This window comes from Crinia signifera, chromosome 7, assembly GCF_055691185.1.
Source record: "Crinia signifera chromosome 7, ASM5569118v1, whole genome shotgun sequence".
NCBI classification, from domain to species: Eukaryota; Metazoa; Chordata; class Amphibia; order Anura; family Myobatrachidae; genus Crinia; species Crinia signifera.
In genome coordinates this window covers 50,213,890-50,230,148 of record NC_139223.1, presented here as the reverse complement: position 1 = coordinate 50,230,148, position 16,259 = coordinate 50,213,890, and the positions used below count along the sequence as shown (strand labels likewise).

Genomic DNA, 16,259 nt, shown 5'->3' with positions numbered 1-16,259 from the left:
CGAATCAGTGTAGTGTTCCTGCGGCCAGCGTAGTCAGCATCCCTGTCAGTATCAGCGTAGTGTTCCCGCAGCCCCTGTCAGAATCAGCGTAGTCATCCCACAGCCAGCGTAGTTATCGTAGTCAGCGTCCCTGTCAGTATCAGCGTCATGTTCCCGCAGCCAGCGTAGTCAGTACATTCGCGGCTAGTCGGAGCTTACGTAGTTAGCGCAGTTAACACGTGTCGCTATTGTTTAAGATGGATGACATGACAGGTGTGAATGTGTTCCTGAAACACCCCCACTGTCCATGCCAGCACGAAGCGAGCCCCGCAAAGGGATGTGGTACGCGTCCTCCCGACCTGTTCATACCCCCACTATCCACGTCGGCGTGGAGCTGATTTTATAAAGTGTGGAGAGCACAGCGAGACACTGAGCCCGAATCGTGGTGAGGGGACGTGGATTACTTGATGTGTATTCTGCCACGCTTCAGGTTCGTTTTTTATGCGTCCACTCACCATGCTTCGGGCTCCGTGACTCGCCATACTTTATAAAATCAACTCCATGCCGACGTGGATAGTGGGGGTATGAACAGGTCGAGAGGACGGGTGAACGCATCCCCTCGCCACACTTTGGGCTGGCGTGGATAGTGGTGGTTTGAAACTAGTCTGCCTGATGGGGACACTATGCTGACTACGCAGGGCTGCCGCGGGGACACTACGATAGGCAGCCGTTGGGCTACGCTGACAACGTAGCGTAGCCTGCCATCGTGAAACTACACAAGTACCAATAATTTAATGGAGAGTGAGTTGCGAATGGATTTGCAGCTAATCAGCAATCTGCGATAATTTCGCAAGCCTTACACAGTCTTATACCCCTTTTACACAGCCGAAAAATCCGGGTCAGCGGCGGGTCAGACCCGGATCTTCGGCGGTGTAAATCCCTAACGCCGTGTCCCTTTACACGGGACTTCTACCCAGGTCCTGACCTGGGTAGAACACGGCTAGGACCTGGGTAGAGGGCGGTGTAAATGGGAACGCCGGATCGGATGACCCGGCTCCCATTTACATGAATAGGGAACGTCCAACCTGCGGACCGCAGCGTCCGCAGGTTGGACGGGTTGTCAGCCTGACAGTCACTGACAGCCGGCGCTGCTGTCTGCTATACCCTGCAGACAGCAGCAGCAGCGGGGGAGGGAGGTGAACGGATGCCTGTGTGCGGCATCCATTCACCTCCTGTGCAACGGCGGGGGGAGTGTGCGCGGGGACTGGGGGCAGCCTAGCAGCTTACCTTAGTGCTGGGCTGCCCCCAGCAGCGTTCCGGTCCGGCGGCGGCACGCGCCGGTGATTGGCGCTTGGAGATGACATCGTGCTGTCATCTCCAAGCTCCGGGGGGGGGGGGGGGCGCGGGTCGGGCTGTCCGCCCGGTGTAAATGGCACTGAACGCCGGGTCGCACCCGGCTTGAACCTGGGTCTAAAAAAGCCGGGTGCGACCCGGCGTTTTGGTGTAAAAGGGGTATTACACAGGGCTGGATTTAACTCTGGTGGGGCAGCAGATAACTGATTGCAGGGCTATGTATCTTGCAGATTCCGCAATGATGTGAGGTCCCTTAGTCCTAACATATGTTTTACGGTAAGTAAGAAAAAATGCCCAAATGACAGCTCTGATCGCAGACTATGGGGCTAGATGCACTAAGCTTCAATAGTGATAAAATGGAGAGTGATGAACAACCAACCAATCAGCTCCTGCCTGACATTTTTCGAACACAGTCTGTGACATGTCAGGTAGGAGCTGATTGGCTGGCTGTTTATCACTTTATCACTGTCTATCATTTTATCACTATTGAAGCTTGATACATCTGGCCCTTTTTGTATCAGGTTGCCTTTCATTGATTTGTCCGGTTTGATAAAGTTAGGAAAGTACTCGGCTTTGCATTGCATGATGGTATTTGTATTCCTAGACTGAAACTAGTGCACCATAACAATAAGCTCCTAGTCATACACCTAACTACCCATCCTGCTCCTCTCTTGACACTGGTTTGATATCTACCACAAACCACAGATTAAAAACGACTCTCTACCCTAAAAACCAACATAATGATATAATGAGGGAACTATAATTCAACATACAACAAATTCAATTGATAAATTGCCAATTCCATACCTCCCAACACAGGGCCGAAACTAGGGTTTCCGGCGCCCGGGGCAAGGCAGTCATTTGGTCGCCCCCCCCCCCCCCCCCCCCCCCCCCCCACACACCAAATGACTGCCTTGCCCCTGGCGCCGGAGGCTGGGCGACCCCTCGCTGCCAACATACCTGTGTGCAGCCAGCGGGGGTCCGGGGACAGGTAGCAGGGGTCCGGGGACTGGTGTAGCGGCAGCTTTCACTCTGTCTCCTAGCGCGATTTGCCTTGTGGCGGGAAGCGCTGATGACTTTGAAAAGACTTGCCGGACGGCCAATCAGCGTCCGGCAAGTCTTTTCAAAATCTGCTTCCCGCCTACCGCCCGGCACATAGCGCTAAGAGACGGAGTAAAAGCTGCCGCTACAGTGTACAGTGCAGCCTACACGGGTCCCCGGACGCCCGCTGCCTGTCCCCGGACCCCCGCCGCCCGGATCTCACAGCGACCCCCCCCCCCATGCAGCGCCCGGTGCACCTGACCCCCAGGCCCTCCCCTAGTTACGGCCCTGCCCAACATGACCCTCTACAGGAGGGACACAATGCTCTGCTCCTGGACTTCCCTCTTTATTTATGATTGCCATCACCTGTGGTGAAGCACCTTTCTTATCAATTAACCTGTTCAACACAGGGGATGGCAATCATATATTAAGAGTTCAGAAGCCAAGCATTGTGTTCCTCCTGGAGAAGGTCATGTTGGGAGGTATGCAATTCTCCACAATCTTACGATACGAAAAAAAAGCATAAAGTAGCATATCCAAGTAATACAAGTCATACATTATATACTGCGGCAATACCATACTACTACGATAAGAAGACTTTACAAGATTTTCATGTTTTTTGTGACCATGTCGACATGGACACCGCTCGGCACACTATTCAATTCCCCCTTTATATCCACTGGGATGGTAAAGTATGAACAAGTCGGTTAAAAAAAAAACATGAAAAATTTGTGTTGGCCCCTTCCTGTAGTGATTGTCGACCGGATTCCCAGTCACAGCAGCACAACCTGAGGTGACTGATGCAGACATTTGTAGCTCCAGTGATAGTAAAAAAAAAGAAAACTATTCTGCCAGGTTCGCGAATGCGAAGACCAAATTTAACCAGCCTTTTGTGGAACTCACGTGTTTGCTGTCGAATAACACCAGAGAGGTCTGGTTTCTGGAAGTCACCCGATAGGTGACGGTGTTCCTCCGCTTGTCAGTAATTGCGGACTGGTTTACGGAAGTCCCCTGCAAGTTTTTGTAAGTCAGCCGGACGACCTGTAAGAGAGGCTAAACATAAAAGTCAGGTGAATGAGGCAAGCTCAGGTCACACTGAAATGCAGGTGTCTTGGTGCTTTGCAAAATACTACATATGCCATCATTTTATTACAGTGATATAATAAAATTAATAAAATGATTGCAGCATTTAGTCTGATACCAGTGACGTCGCTGCAGCGCGACAGCTTCATTGTAAAGAATAATAGTTTAGCAGCCACACAAAGGCTGCTTCCACTGGAGGTCAGTTATGAAGCGCATGCAATGCCTAGACCAAAATGACCTAGATAGTTGTGCCGATGCTTAACTGTGTCCGTGAAGGGTCACCTGATTCTATGTAACTGCAGCAGCCAATGAGGAGCCCCTATCACAATGACACACACACCTGTAAATTTCAAACTCCTTATTATTGTATCAGCAATGAAATGGTGTGGCCCATCTATATATATAAAAATGGATGTGTGTATGTGTGTATGTTCCCTATGGACTCCAAAACGGGGTGACCGATTTTGATAAAATTTTCAGGCAATCTAATTCTGATCCTAAGAAGTTTGGTAGCGATCGGATCAACAGAATGTTATTTATTTTGTTGGCAATTATTTGATCGTGCCACGAATGAGATTTCCTTCATGCCGAACTTCAACTGAACTGAATATTCAAGCCGTTGTCGTCAAGGTATTCCCAAATCTAACAACCAACTACAAAAATCCGAAGTCATCTGTCTATAGATAACACTAGCCAACAGTGAAAATGCTTCCGAAACAAAAATAGTAATTTCTAGTTTATTCGGGCATTGGGAAATACGAATATGGCATTTAAAATGCTGAGTTAGCTCTATGTTAGCTCTATATGCTGAGTTAGCTCTATGTTTTGAGAATTTGAGGGATTTTCGAAAAATACTAGGGATTTTTTTGATTTAAATTAATTGTAGGTTGGCAATCCTTAGTACAGGTATCCTGAGTTATTGTCAGCCATATTTTGTTACTCAAAATTAATTTTCTCGATTCTCATCTGGACTTCTTTCCTCCGAATTGTGGTGTAGTAAGTGATGAGCATGGTGAGAGATTCCACCAAGATATTTCAACTATGGAACGAAGATATCAGGGTAAATGGGATGTTTCCATGCTTGCAGACTACTGTTGGACGGTGACAAGAGATGCTCCAGGAAAAGAGTACAAACGACGGTACTTATGTAGTATCTGGGCGTCCGATTTAGAAATCGGATCGCATCGCATGCGACCAAATCGTATGCGATGCGATGGTCAAGATTTTTCCATAGGATTCAATGTTAAAATGGTCTGAGTCCATTTTAACATAGAATTCAATGGGAAAAAGGGGTCTTTTTCCTTTCCCCACTATCCAAGTGGGCATGGAGTTGGATATAAACCTGTGGCGAGCGTAGCGTGGCGAGCGTAGCGAGCCCCGCGAGGGGACACAGAATACTTTTTAAGAAATATGCGTTCGTTTGCCACGCTTCGGGCTCGGTGGCTCGCTGCGCTCGCCACGCTATATAAAATCAACTCTATGCCCACTTGGATAGTGGGGAAATGAACAGGACCTTCTTAACATTGAATCCTATGCAAAATCGCATCGCATCGCATCGCATCTGATTGTATGCCTTAAGGTAAGGCATACAATCACAAAATCGGCAGCCCAGATACTAAATAAGTACCCAAACGACAAGCAAAACGAAGGCGCACTAATAAATAGGTCGTCATACGAAATAGCAAGGTTTGTTATCTTATTTTCTGCTAATTTACCTGTACATAGAATGAATTAAAACAATTGCTGGTACTTGTTTCCTAGCACGGCCACAATGTACCTTTAAGTTAAGGTACACGATGCCCGCGATGGACCCGATTTCCTTTGAAATCAGGTCCATTTTGCCGGCAAAGGAAAAATCGCGGGCATCGCGTCGGTCGGGACCATTAACATTGGCCCCGACGCGACCGACGCGATGCCCCCGATTTTGCCATAGGCTTCAATGTTAAAATATCTTTTAACATTGAAATCCGGAGCATCGCGTCGGTCTTGTGCCATTATAATGGCACAAGATGAGATGGACTTGATAAAGTCCATCTGACATAGTAAAAAATGTGAAATGGGCCAATATGACCCATTTCACATTATATATGGCCCCGTCGTCACCCCACAATTGACGTGAACCCGAAGCGTGGCGAGCGGCGGCGGTGCGCGTCCTCTGACCTTTTCATTCCCCTACTATCCACGTCGGCGTGGAGTTGAGAATATAAAGTGTGGCGAGCGCAGCGAGCCCCGCAAGGGGACACGTATACCTGTGAAGTTATACGCGTCCCCTCGCTGCGCTCGCCACACTTCATATTCTCAACTCCACGCCGACGTGGATAGTAGGGGAATGAAAAGGTCGGAGGACGCGCACCGCCGCCCCTCGCGGGCTCGCTGCGCTCGCCACGCTTCGGGGTGGTGTCAATCGTGGGGTGGGGTTTACGTTGTAAAATTGGGGGTCTAGGGAATATTTTACATTGAATCCAATGTAAAATCGGGTCCCAGGGACCCTATTCACATTTGATTCAATTAAAAAATCAGGTCGGTCGCATCGCATGCGATGCGACCGACACGATTTTTCCAACACGACCACCCCGATGGAAATCGGGGTGGCCGTGCTAGGAAACAAGTACCCAATTGCTACTTCTGTTGTGTACAGATATCATATTAATATAATATTGTTTTTTACTACATAAGTACATGTATCACAAGTAGTGTATCTAAAAAACTAGAGCTAATAAACAAATTCTAAAGTCATACTCCATTTTTCTGACTCACATTTAGTAAAAAATTAAAAAAAAATTGTAAAAGAAGCAAATAAAAAATTGTTTTTTTGTTGGCTAGTGTAATTAGTGCTTCCCGTGCGAAGCCAGGGCGGGTCGCTAGTTATATATAAATAGCAAACATGCACACAATCTGATGCCAAACACACAGCAAGTGCAGAAAACATGTCACAGGGTTCAAGCTAGAATTAGGCCCAAATCCGCCGCTCACGCACCCCAAACAGCTCAAGTTATTAGGATGTTATGTGTAGCTGGGTCAGCAATTTTCAGACATAAAAAATTAAACCGAGACCAGTTGGGGGTGCAAGAGGACCTGATTTGGGGAAACACTGCTGGCCACGTCCCAGGTAGCATGTCTTAATCGGTACTTGTGCTATAGCATGGTGCCTATTACGTAGTTAGCGTAGCGTCCCTGTCAGAATCAGCATAGTGTTCGTGCGGCCAGTGTAGTTAGCGTAGTCAGTCAGAAATGTTCCCACTAGCGTAGTAAGTGTATTACTTTACATGTATTCCGCGTGCGCTCGCCTCGCTGCGCTCGCCACACTTTATAAAATCAACTCCATGCTGACGTGGATAGTGGGGGTATGAACAGGTCGGGGGGACGTGTAACGCGTGCACTTGCATGGATAGTGGGGGTTTAAAAAGGAGGGTCTCCCTGATTCGGACACGGGCAGGGTTGCCGTACCCTGCCGCAATAATACTGAGATGCAGGAGTGTCTGAGGCGCACCTGCGTCTCAGACAGATGGAGCGCCTCTCCGCCGGCGTCCGTCAGCGCAGGGGATCTGGCGGTTACCGGCGCTGTGTGAGAGGTGCTCACTAGGCTTGCCCTGGACGCCGGGCAGAGCCATGGACGCCGGGGACAGAGCCGGGCTGCCGAGGAGTCACTACACTAACTACGCTAGGCAGCCATTGGGCTATGCTGACAGTGTAGCTTAGCCTAGCCTACGCTGAAAACGTAGCATAGCCATGCGCCGTGCTAGTACAAGTACCTCTTAATCTAAGAGCTTTCGTTTAGCTGAAATAAATTTTGCCTACAAAATCAATATTATTATTAACCTGCATGCAGTCTGGTGTTTTGTTACTGCAGCGGCCCCTTGGATTATTTTTCATGTTAAGATGGACCCTGTTTTCATTGTGGAGTTAGAGAGATCTCACGCAAGCCCAGTGGAGTCGTCCAGTAGGAGAGACACTAGGCTGATGTACTGTGGCTCTAGCAGGGATCACTGGTGGGCTGAGTTTTCACTGCCTTCCCCTCTGGCAAATGAGAAACCCCTGCTTCCAGCTTCGCCTTGTTAAGAAGGCAAAACAGGAAGCGTTATACCGCACGATTTGTGTGGGAATAATACATCTAGCTTTATTATGTAAAAAATAAAAAATTCAAGCCAAGCAAACGGTATGCCACCAGCCTTATATACATGAATATGTTTTTTTTAATGCCACCATATAAAGCTTGTGTATATCATACCAAATGCTGGTCATACCACCAGATCGCTTCATAATAGTGTATTATAGCCGCCATCCTGTTAGGCAAATTTATGCTGGATACACAGTAGACAGTGTGACCCCAGGTTACATTGCAGGGTGACAGGACTCAACATCGGCATGTGCATACACACTTGACAGTGTCAGCAGCGATGGAGTGATGACAGGGGCCATGCGGCAGTGTGGCCCTTGAAAACAATGTCTCCTGTCAGCTCTGCTTTAGGTGAGTAATATATATTCTGAAAAGCATCAAATTCATGCAAAAATTATAATTAATTTGCTACTTTAAAAAAAATTGCAATTTCTACTTTAATAACACTGTATCCCTATGCTTTATGTAACTAAAGGCCCCCATTCACATGCGATTTGGTCACTTTTCATGCGATTGCGGTGATAAATTGCATGAAAATCATCCAAATCGCATGTGATCAGTCTGATGCGATGCATCGGCGCCTGTGAGTTGCACCGACTACAGGAGAGATAGGTTGTATTGCAGCCAAGCAGGCTTGCGTCCTCATAGACATCCTTAATTTAGTGATAGGCCAACTTGGAGGGGCCCGCCAATATCCCAGTGCCCTAGGCATTTGCCTAAAGCTGCCTAATGGCAGAGCCTGCTCTGGGTGACTACAGAGGGGTACACCCAATCCACATGCTATGTAATAAGACCATATAAACTTGTTCACTAAACTAATATCTCCACTGTTGAGACAGCAATGCTTATTTTCATCCATAAGCACTATCAGAACATTACCACCTAGCAGCCAAAAATCATTAAAAATCTCTGATGGCATCACTGGACCCAACATCTTCCAGAGAAGGGTGTACAACTGTTTTGGAAGGGAAGGGGAGAGAGAACTACAAAGTAAATATTTTTACAGTAGAAATATTTGTCATTACCTTTGTTTTATTATCTTTCCAGCCCAGAACACCAACCACACTAATCCCCACTATGGAAAAGAGCAATGCGACGGCCAGGAATCCCCAGAATATTCGAGAAGCAGATTTAGATCTTTCTTGGGGTCCTCTTTCTGTAGCGGGCTAGGGAAAAAGAAACCAGATTTAGATCTGTTTAGATGACAATGACCTTACGGGAATTTTCTCACATACCAGTAAAGGTTTTCCTGCAATAAGCCTGGTATTTCTATGTATGCAGTTATGATACATTTGTGTTTGTGCATCCATCGCACAATCTCACATTATGTTTCAGCAGATCGGGTACCAATAAAATGTTGTGGGCCAAACAGTAAATATGGTGCAGAAGGAAACCAATCAAATCAGGGGATCCTATTGCTACAGCGCACCTCTCAACCATCCCAATTTATGGATTGTGACTATCTTAGGAGTTGGTGCTTAAGTATTATCCAACATACCCTTCTGACAAGTGTTATGGGGTATACACAGGGCGATTTCAGGGCATTTTCTAAGCCATCTGACTAGATGGCTTAGAAAATACCCCTAGATAGCACAGTGTGTAGGAGCCATAGTGGTCTAGGGGTATAGCCCCGTGCGTCGCTATCGCCCGGTGATTACTATCCACCATGCTGGATAAATCTACTTAATCACCGATCAGGGCCAGTGTAGTTTTTTATTAGAGTCCAAGTAATCCATCAGAATTTCATTCATTACATATCTGGAGCTCTGGACATTTCTGAATGCAATGTAATGGGAATAATTTTTTTCTCAGAGATAAAAAGTAACATGCTCCAGATATTATATACATTTTTGTAGAATAATTTGTATACTTGTTATATACTATAATTTGCGTATACAAAAATACTGTATGGGCCTATTAGCTGGCAATTTATTAAATGTAATACCAGTAGAGTCCTGCATTGGTATTTAACAGCTGATCAGGGGAGTAAGGAGTAGATCCCTTATCTCTTATTAGAGACGAGAGCAGGTGAATTATTACATTCATTATATTAGATTTGCAAGGCAGATGGTTGTTACAGAGTATATATATATATATATATATATATATATATATATATATACACACACACACACACACACACATTATAGGCTTTTATTAAAGAAGCATGTATTCATATTTATGTAATTTATACATTTTCTCATTGCTAATTAATCTAAGCCAGCGGTTCTCAAACTGTGGGTCCTGACCATCTCAGCATGGGGTCGCGACTCCATGTTGCTGACCATCAGGCTGATGACTTTTCTAAACTCAGTCATTGATTCAAGGAGTCTGAAACATCTGTTGAATTGTCTGTAACTGTAGACTCCTCCCATCATTTTGTTCCTCCACAATGCTGCCATGTATGTGCTGTCTGCTGACTACACATGTGACGTAATGGGTTATGGTATATTAGACTCCTCCCATCACTCTGTGCCTCCACAATGCTGCCATGTATGTGCTGTCTGCTGACTACACATGTGATGTGATGGGTTATGGTATATTAGACTCCTCCCATCATTTTGTGCCTCCACAACGCTGCCATGTATGTGCTGTCTGCTGACTACACCTGTGATGTGATGACCTTCTGCAGTAACTTGCTGGGGTCCTGTAATAATTCTTATTTTCTGATGGGGTCCCAGAGCAAAATAGTTTGAGGACCCCTGATCTAAGCTAATAACATGGTCTACGGCTGTTCCTCTAAATACGTTTGTGCACGTTATAAAGGATGAACAATATTTCCCCTGTCCATGGATTTTATATAGCCCCATCTGTGCTACCTGTTGGAGAATGTGAGCAACAGCTGCCTTGATCAGTTATACCCCTTTCACACTCGCAGAGCCGGGTCATACCCGGGAATGTGTTCCCGGATGCTTCCCGGGACTCTACCCGTGAATGTACCCTTTCACACTGCACTCAGACCTGGGTTCGACCCAGGACAGCCCCATTCACACTGATCCTGGGAAATCCCTGCAAATACATATGCATGTCATTAGAAATGGACTCCAGGGCTCTGAAAGATGACATCAGCATTTTTGAGCCCAAGAAAGCTCCAATCAGCAGATTTTTGAAAGTCCCATGTACCCAATCCCGGGTACGGGACCATTCACACTGCCCGCATCCCGGGTCGATTCTGGAATCTACCCAGGTCAGGACCTTTGTAGAAATCCTGGGATGTTCATCCCGGGATATTCTTTCAAGACCCTTTCAAACTGAGCTAAATCCCGGGTTGATGCGCGTTCATGTGCAAAAACCCGGGATATTTTTGCAAGTGAGAAAGGGGTACAAGGGATTCCCAAACTTCAATCACGGCACCCTAGAGTACCAGAATTGTTGTCATGGCAGCGCTAGGACAAAAGTTTACTGAGAATTTCAGAAAAAAAGAAATAAATTAAATAAGTTGTGCTTGTATGTCACCCTTAGGTTCAGTTATGTGGTGAGGAACATGACTGACTTCTGTTTTCTAATTGTAAACCACAAGCACTAATTCTGTCTATTACATTGACCATAAATAATTTGAATTGTTCCTGGACCACCGACCCAGGGAGCCACAGCACACAGTTTGGGAACCACTGGCATAGGGGATGATTTAGGCTGGGGTCTCACTAGTGGACTACTGACTTCAAGGCAAACCCACAACGCTGGCCGGGGGGTGAAAGTTATATTTACCACTAAAAGGGTTGTAATGGCAGGACAGAAACTCAATAAACAGCAAATGACTACGAACAAGTAACATTTGTCTAGTTGAAGCAGCAGAGCATCCACAGCACAGGAAGTACATACATTTTTAGCAGTATTCAATAAGACGCAATTTACTGTCACACCACTTATTTTTGTCATTCCCAGTGATGGAATTTTCACTCAGATCAGGAGCTGGGATTAAATTGTTCTAATTAAGCAAAATCTAATCATTATAAAAAGGCATCGCTAAAAGAAATAAATGAATATATAACAATAAAACACATTTTAGATCTTTTTTTAACCTTTATAATTGTATACTCTTAAAAACTAATGATCTGTAGATATAGCCAGCATTAGTCATAGATGATATATGGTAGCCCATAAGTTACCCAATGTGCTGATAGCACTGTGGTATGGGAGTGCAAGGTGAGCAGTATGGAGATCCTGACCAGATGACCAGCCCATCTCTTACCATTGCCTCTCCGCTTCCCTCCATACTGTGCTGCAGTCCCAGTCTCTGCAACTCCTCGCAATGTGCCGACTGTGCTCAGTCCTGAGCACCACAAACTGAAGGACACATCCATCAGCACCCCAGGAGCGTGCGCCTCTAGAACCACCTTCCCAGCCAGGCTCCACCTGAGAAACTCGAGAGGCAGGAATGTAACAATGACAAGGCTGTGAGGAGAGGGGACACAATATCAGCCCCCTGGAAGTAGAATCAGTGAGATGGAAACACAAACCTGGGCTTTGTACTTGGGGGAAAGAGAGATTATCAGCGGCAGAATAGAACGTCCGCCAAGGGCGCACATTCCTGAACCTTGGCAGGTCACAAAAGAAACAGTGTACAGGAACTAGTCACTGAGAAAAGGAAAATACTTGGGGGTCGATCCTATTAGGTCTGAAGTGTGCGAGGTGCCATTTGGGTGTCCTTTTCATGCATTTAAACGCTGGAAACAGCACCCGATTCAGCCCGATCTCGCACCCTTCGCTAGGCCGAATTTGCTTAAAATTGCTCGCACCCTATGGAGGTGCGAGCGCTTTTAAGCGAATTCAGCCCGCCGTAAGGTGCGCACTTGTGAATCATCTGCACCCAATAGGAATGACCCCTTGGTCTGGCCATCAAGGAATAACACAGAACGATTACTGTCCACCAATCAATAATAGAACTTTCCAGGCCTATCTTCCGGTCAATAACCTAGAACGCACCCAAGCTCATGTTATTATTCTGTATGTATGGACAGTTCCATAGTGTTACTTTTATTTATTTTTTATTGGAAATAGTTCATTATGTACTACTAGTAAGCCCGCTCGAAGCAAATGCTTCACAAGCTAGTCTGCTACCTTGTGATTGCCTTTGTGTTTGTGCATGTGTGAGAAAAATATGTAGTTTCACTCACTGCCAACAGAGGGCAGTATTTCAGAAATGCACCAAAACTAGACATATATATAAATCAGAGATGGGGAACCTTCGGCCCTCCAGCTGTTGTTGAACTACATATCCCAGCATTCCTTGCAACAGTTTTAGCAGGGCCAAATAGAAAAACTTCAGTAGGGTATGAGGGATGTGTAGTTCAACAATAGCTGGAGGGCCAAAGGTTCCTCATCCCTGATATAGATTATACTTATCTTGTGCAGAGCAATGTTCAACTTCCTTTTAAAAAGGGTCACTAAACATTTGTTGCAATTTAATGTAAGATGAACACACATCCCTCAACATCTGACATCATGCACCAAAACACTGAGGAGGACATAACTTCGGTGTGAAGCATTTATATACTGACAGAGATCTGTCCTTCAATAGAAATACTGATACAGTGCATAGAGAGCTTATAGACAGAACTACTTCTCTGATAATCTTATTACCTTTTGATTCCTGCATATCTGCAATCATCATTCAAGCCTAGTTTGTAGATAACAAACTAGGCTTGAATGATGATTGCAGATCGCCCAAGCCCTACACCTCATAAGACCATGAATAGCCTATATTGGTAAAGATAAATAAAAATAAATAATTTGGTAAAAAAATAAAAAAAACTTTGTATTAGTAATAAATTATTTTCCCTATTTGCAATGTATTCACTGGACGTCAGGACTACGACATCGTTGCTGTCAAACGAGTCTGCTGCATTTTGTGGCGAGCCCCGCCGTTTCCACCTCGCCAAAGGAAACCAGCGACCTGGAAACGGCGAGTAAAGGGGATGGAGTTGAATACTTGATGGCGAGTTATCGGCACTTCTCGCCATCAGGGTCATTGAATACCCCTCACTGTATTCACAGAGGGGATATCCAATCCAGGATTGTGACTGCCGGAACATCCGTTTTCACCGCCACGCCCCCCTTTTCCCCACTCGACAGGCGGAACAGTGAATTCACCACAGACTGCTTTGTTTAAATAGCCGCTGAACCTAAAATACAAGTGGTCTTACAGCGTTGTGAACATTACTTGTGGAATCTGATATAGGTTACTTTTCCAATACATGAAGGTGTAATATTTGACGTTTTGTTCTATCATCCATTGTTACCCATCATTTTTGGAAAGAAATTGGCATCAGGCTGGTTTTATTGTCTTCTGTGGGATTACTGGCAGGTAGCTGTAGAAAAAGCACTCTCCCGAAGTCTCTGTGGGTATACTGCCCTCTAGAGTACATGGGTGGAACCGTAATTTAGGCATTAAATAGTCTTAACAGAGTATCTGTTGGTGAGCTAAAAAGTGCATACGGATAACGATTATGGGGAAAATCGCTAGGCTGAAAAACAATGTTGGTTTTCTAATGGAAATAAAAAAAAAACCGATCTTTTCCCTGCAGTTTTATTACTGAAAATACATGAAGAAATAATCTTATTACTGCCATGTATTTGTTGGTGGGGGAGATCAGCCAACTCAGTTCATGTATCAGATGACTGTTCTGAAACCTGTGGCACATCTACTGTACAGGCTGGGATAGTTCTACTATATCCTACAGCTCTCACACTAGGGCAGATGTATGATGTGTCGTTATGGGGGAGAAGGGGTATCAGCGCACGTTATGTGCACTGATACCGCTTCTCCCCCATGTATGATGCGGCCGGGATGCGATAATGGACAGGGGCGCTATGCGCCCCTGTCCATATCGGCGCTGCTATCAAATTGATAGCAGGCCGAATGTATGAACGGTCAGCATCGCTGACCGTTCCGCACAAAGCCGGTTTTGGCTTCGCCAGCATCAGGCTGGCGAAGCCCTATCTAAACAGCAGGGACAGTGCTGTCCCTGCTGTTAGGTCTGGGCTGCGCTGGGGATCTCGCGTGAACAGCGAGATCCCGCGCATGCCCAGTGCGGCCGGCCGGGGGACAGGAGATAGCGCATCAGTATTAACTGATGCGCTATCTCCAGAAAGGGACATCGCTGAAGGGGGGAGTTAGCGCTCCCCCGCTTCGGCAGACAAGATGTTAATACATCTTGTCGATGTCCCTTCCTGCTTCGCCTCGCTATTGAGGCGAAGCAGGAAGTATCATAGCGGCGCGATAAGCGCTGCTATGATACATCTGCCCCACTGCATCATATGTATTATTTCGAGAAGGTGCGTTTTGGTGACAATCTTTTTTTTTTTCTCTCCCTTCATACTTAACCAAATATCGATAAATGAGGTGTAATTTTAAAGATTTATTTGTCAGAAGTGTTTGTTTAAAAATCAAAGTTAAAAATTTTGGCCCTAGAGTTCTTTCCCTGGATGCTTCGATATGGATCAGTTTTGCTCGGCTATTAGAAATGGATACAAATGAACCGGTTCTTCTTTCATCCTACTACAAACCACCAACCTCACTATAAAATGTATTGTATTTTATTCACACAGACCACCTAGTTATACCATATAGCAAATGTAACTACCTCTAATTAGCAGGAACATGTGACATTTAAAAAAGAAAAAAAAATGGCCATATACACAAAAGGGGGATGATTATTATGATATACAGTATGTAATAGAGAATATGCTTGTCTCTCTCTTAAATAGATATTGAAATATTTATTTTAATATGGAATGATAGCAAATCCTCCTGTAATAATCAGCAGCGCAGCTGGACAATTGGCCCTACACCACACTGTTGTTGCCCCAAATCATCATGATGCCCAAACACAGTTGATCATATAGTTAGAGGGCACTTCTCCACCTTTCTAAGTAAATGGTATTGGTTGTGCCTAAAATAACCCTGTTACAGTGGTCTCCAACACTGTCCTCAGGAACCGTTCAGTTCCCATTTTCCAGGTCACCGAGCAGGTACATTTATTGCTCACGGATATATTTTAAAAGATCCACAGTTGAGGACCGAGTTTGAAGACCTGTGCCCTATTACAATATCTGCCAACAGCACCTTCAAACTGAAATAAGCGCGCAAAAGGTTTGAAGTCTCCAATAACACTTTAACCCTTAAATAACATAACAGCAAAATGTATTCTCATACAAAAAATATATATATATATATATTTTAATAAAGCATCTTAATAAGACACTTCTGAAGGTTAAATCTAAACAGTAGACTGTAGCCATGGTATGATCACATGTAGATGGGCAGCAATGTAGAACATCTATAAAAGCCTTTCTGCTGTAGACTTGATTACAGCATTGCAGTGATGCACCATAGACTAATGAAAAATGAACAACACCTAACCAAGGGCATCCAAATTCATTATAAAACCTCTCACATTGCTGCCAGGTTCTATCCATCTGCTAGTGTTCCGTTCCCCTAACAAAGGAACCAAGTGTTGGGAACTACAGTGCACACTCACCGCCATACAGTGACTCGCAGCAGTTCTCCACCTAGTAAAGCAAACACTCAACAGCACTCACCACTGTAATGTCACTACCACAACACGCCACATGAGAGCGCTGCAGTCTGCACACAGCATGAATATGCCAGAATCAGACCAATCACATTTATAGCGCACACTCTGTCCTCACCACAAAAGGGTAGACACAAAATAAATGAAAA

General features: G+C 45.3%; 1 protein-coding gene across 2 annotated transcripts in view; it reads right to left on the bottom strand.

Moving 5' to 3' along the window:
* Nucleotides 1-12,132, bottom strand: part of BRICD5 (BRICHOS domain containing 5) — a 35,010-nt gene extending 22,878 nt beyond the window's left edge. Inside the window, exons 1-3 of one of the 2 annotated variants that reach the window (XM_083151981.1) lie at nt 11,766-12,132; nt 8,599-8,739; nt 3,277-3,426 (exon numbers count right to left, since the gene is read on the bottom strand). In XM_083151981.1, coding sequence (XP_083008107.1) covers nt 3,277-3,426; nt 8,599-8,739; nt 11,766-11,789 — 315 coding nt within the window. In that variant the 5' untranslated portion in view covers nt 11,790-12,132. The remainder of the gene's footprint in view (nt 1-3,276; nt 3,427-8,598; nt 8,740-11,765) is intronic. The other variant, XM_083151982.1, reaches the window with a different exon arrangement.
* Nucleotides 12,133-16,259: the final 4,127 nt, after the last annotated feature.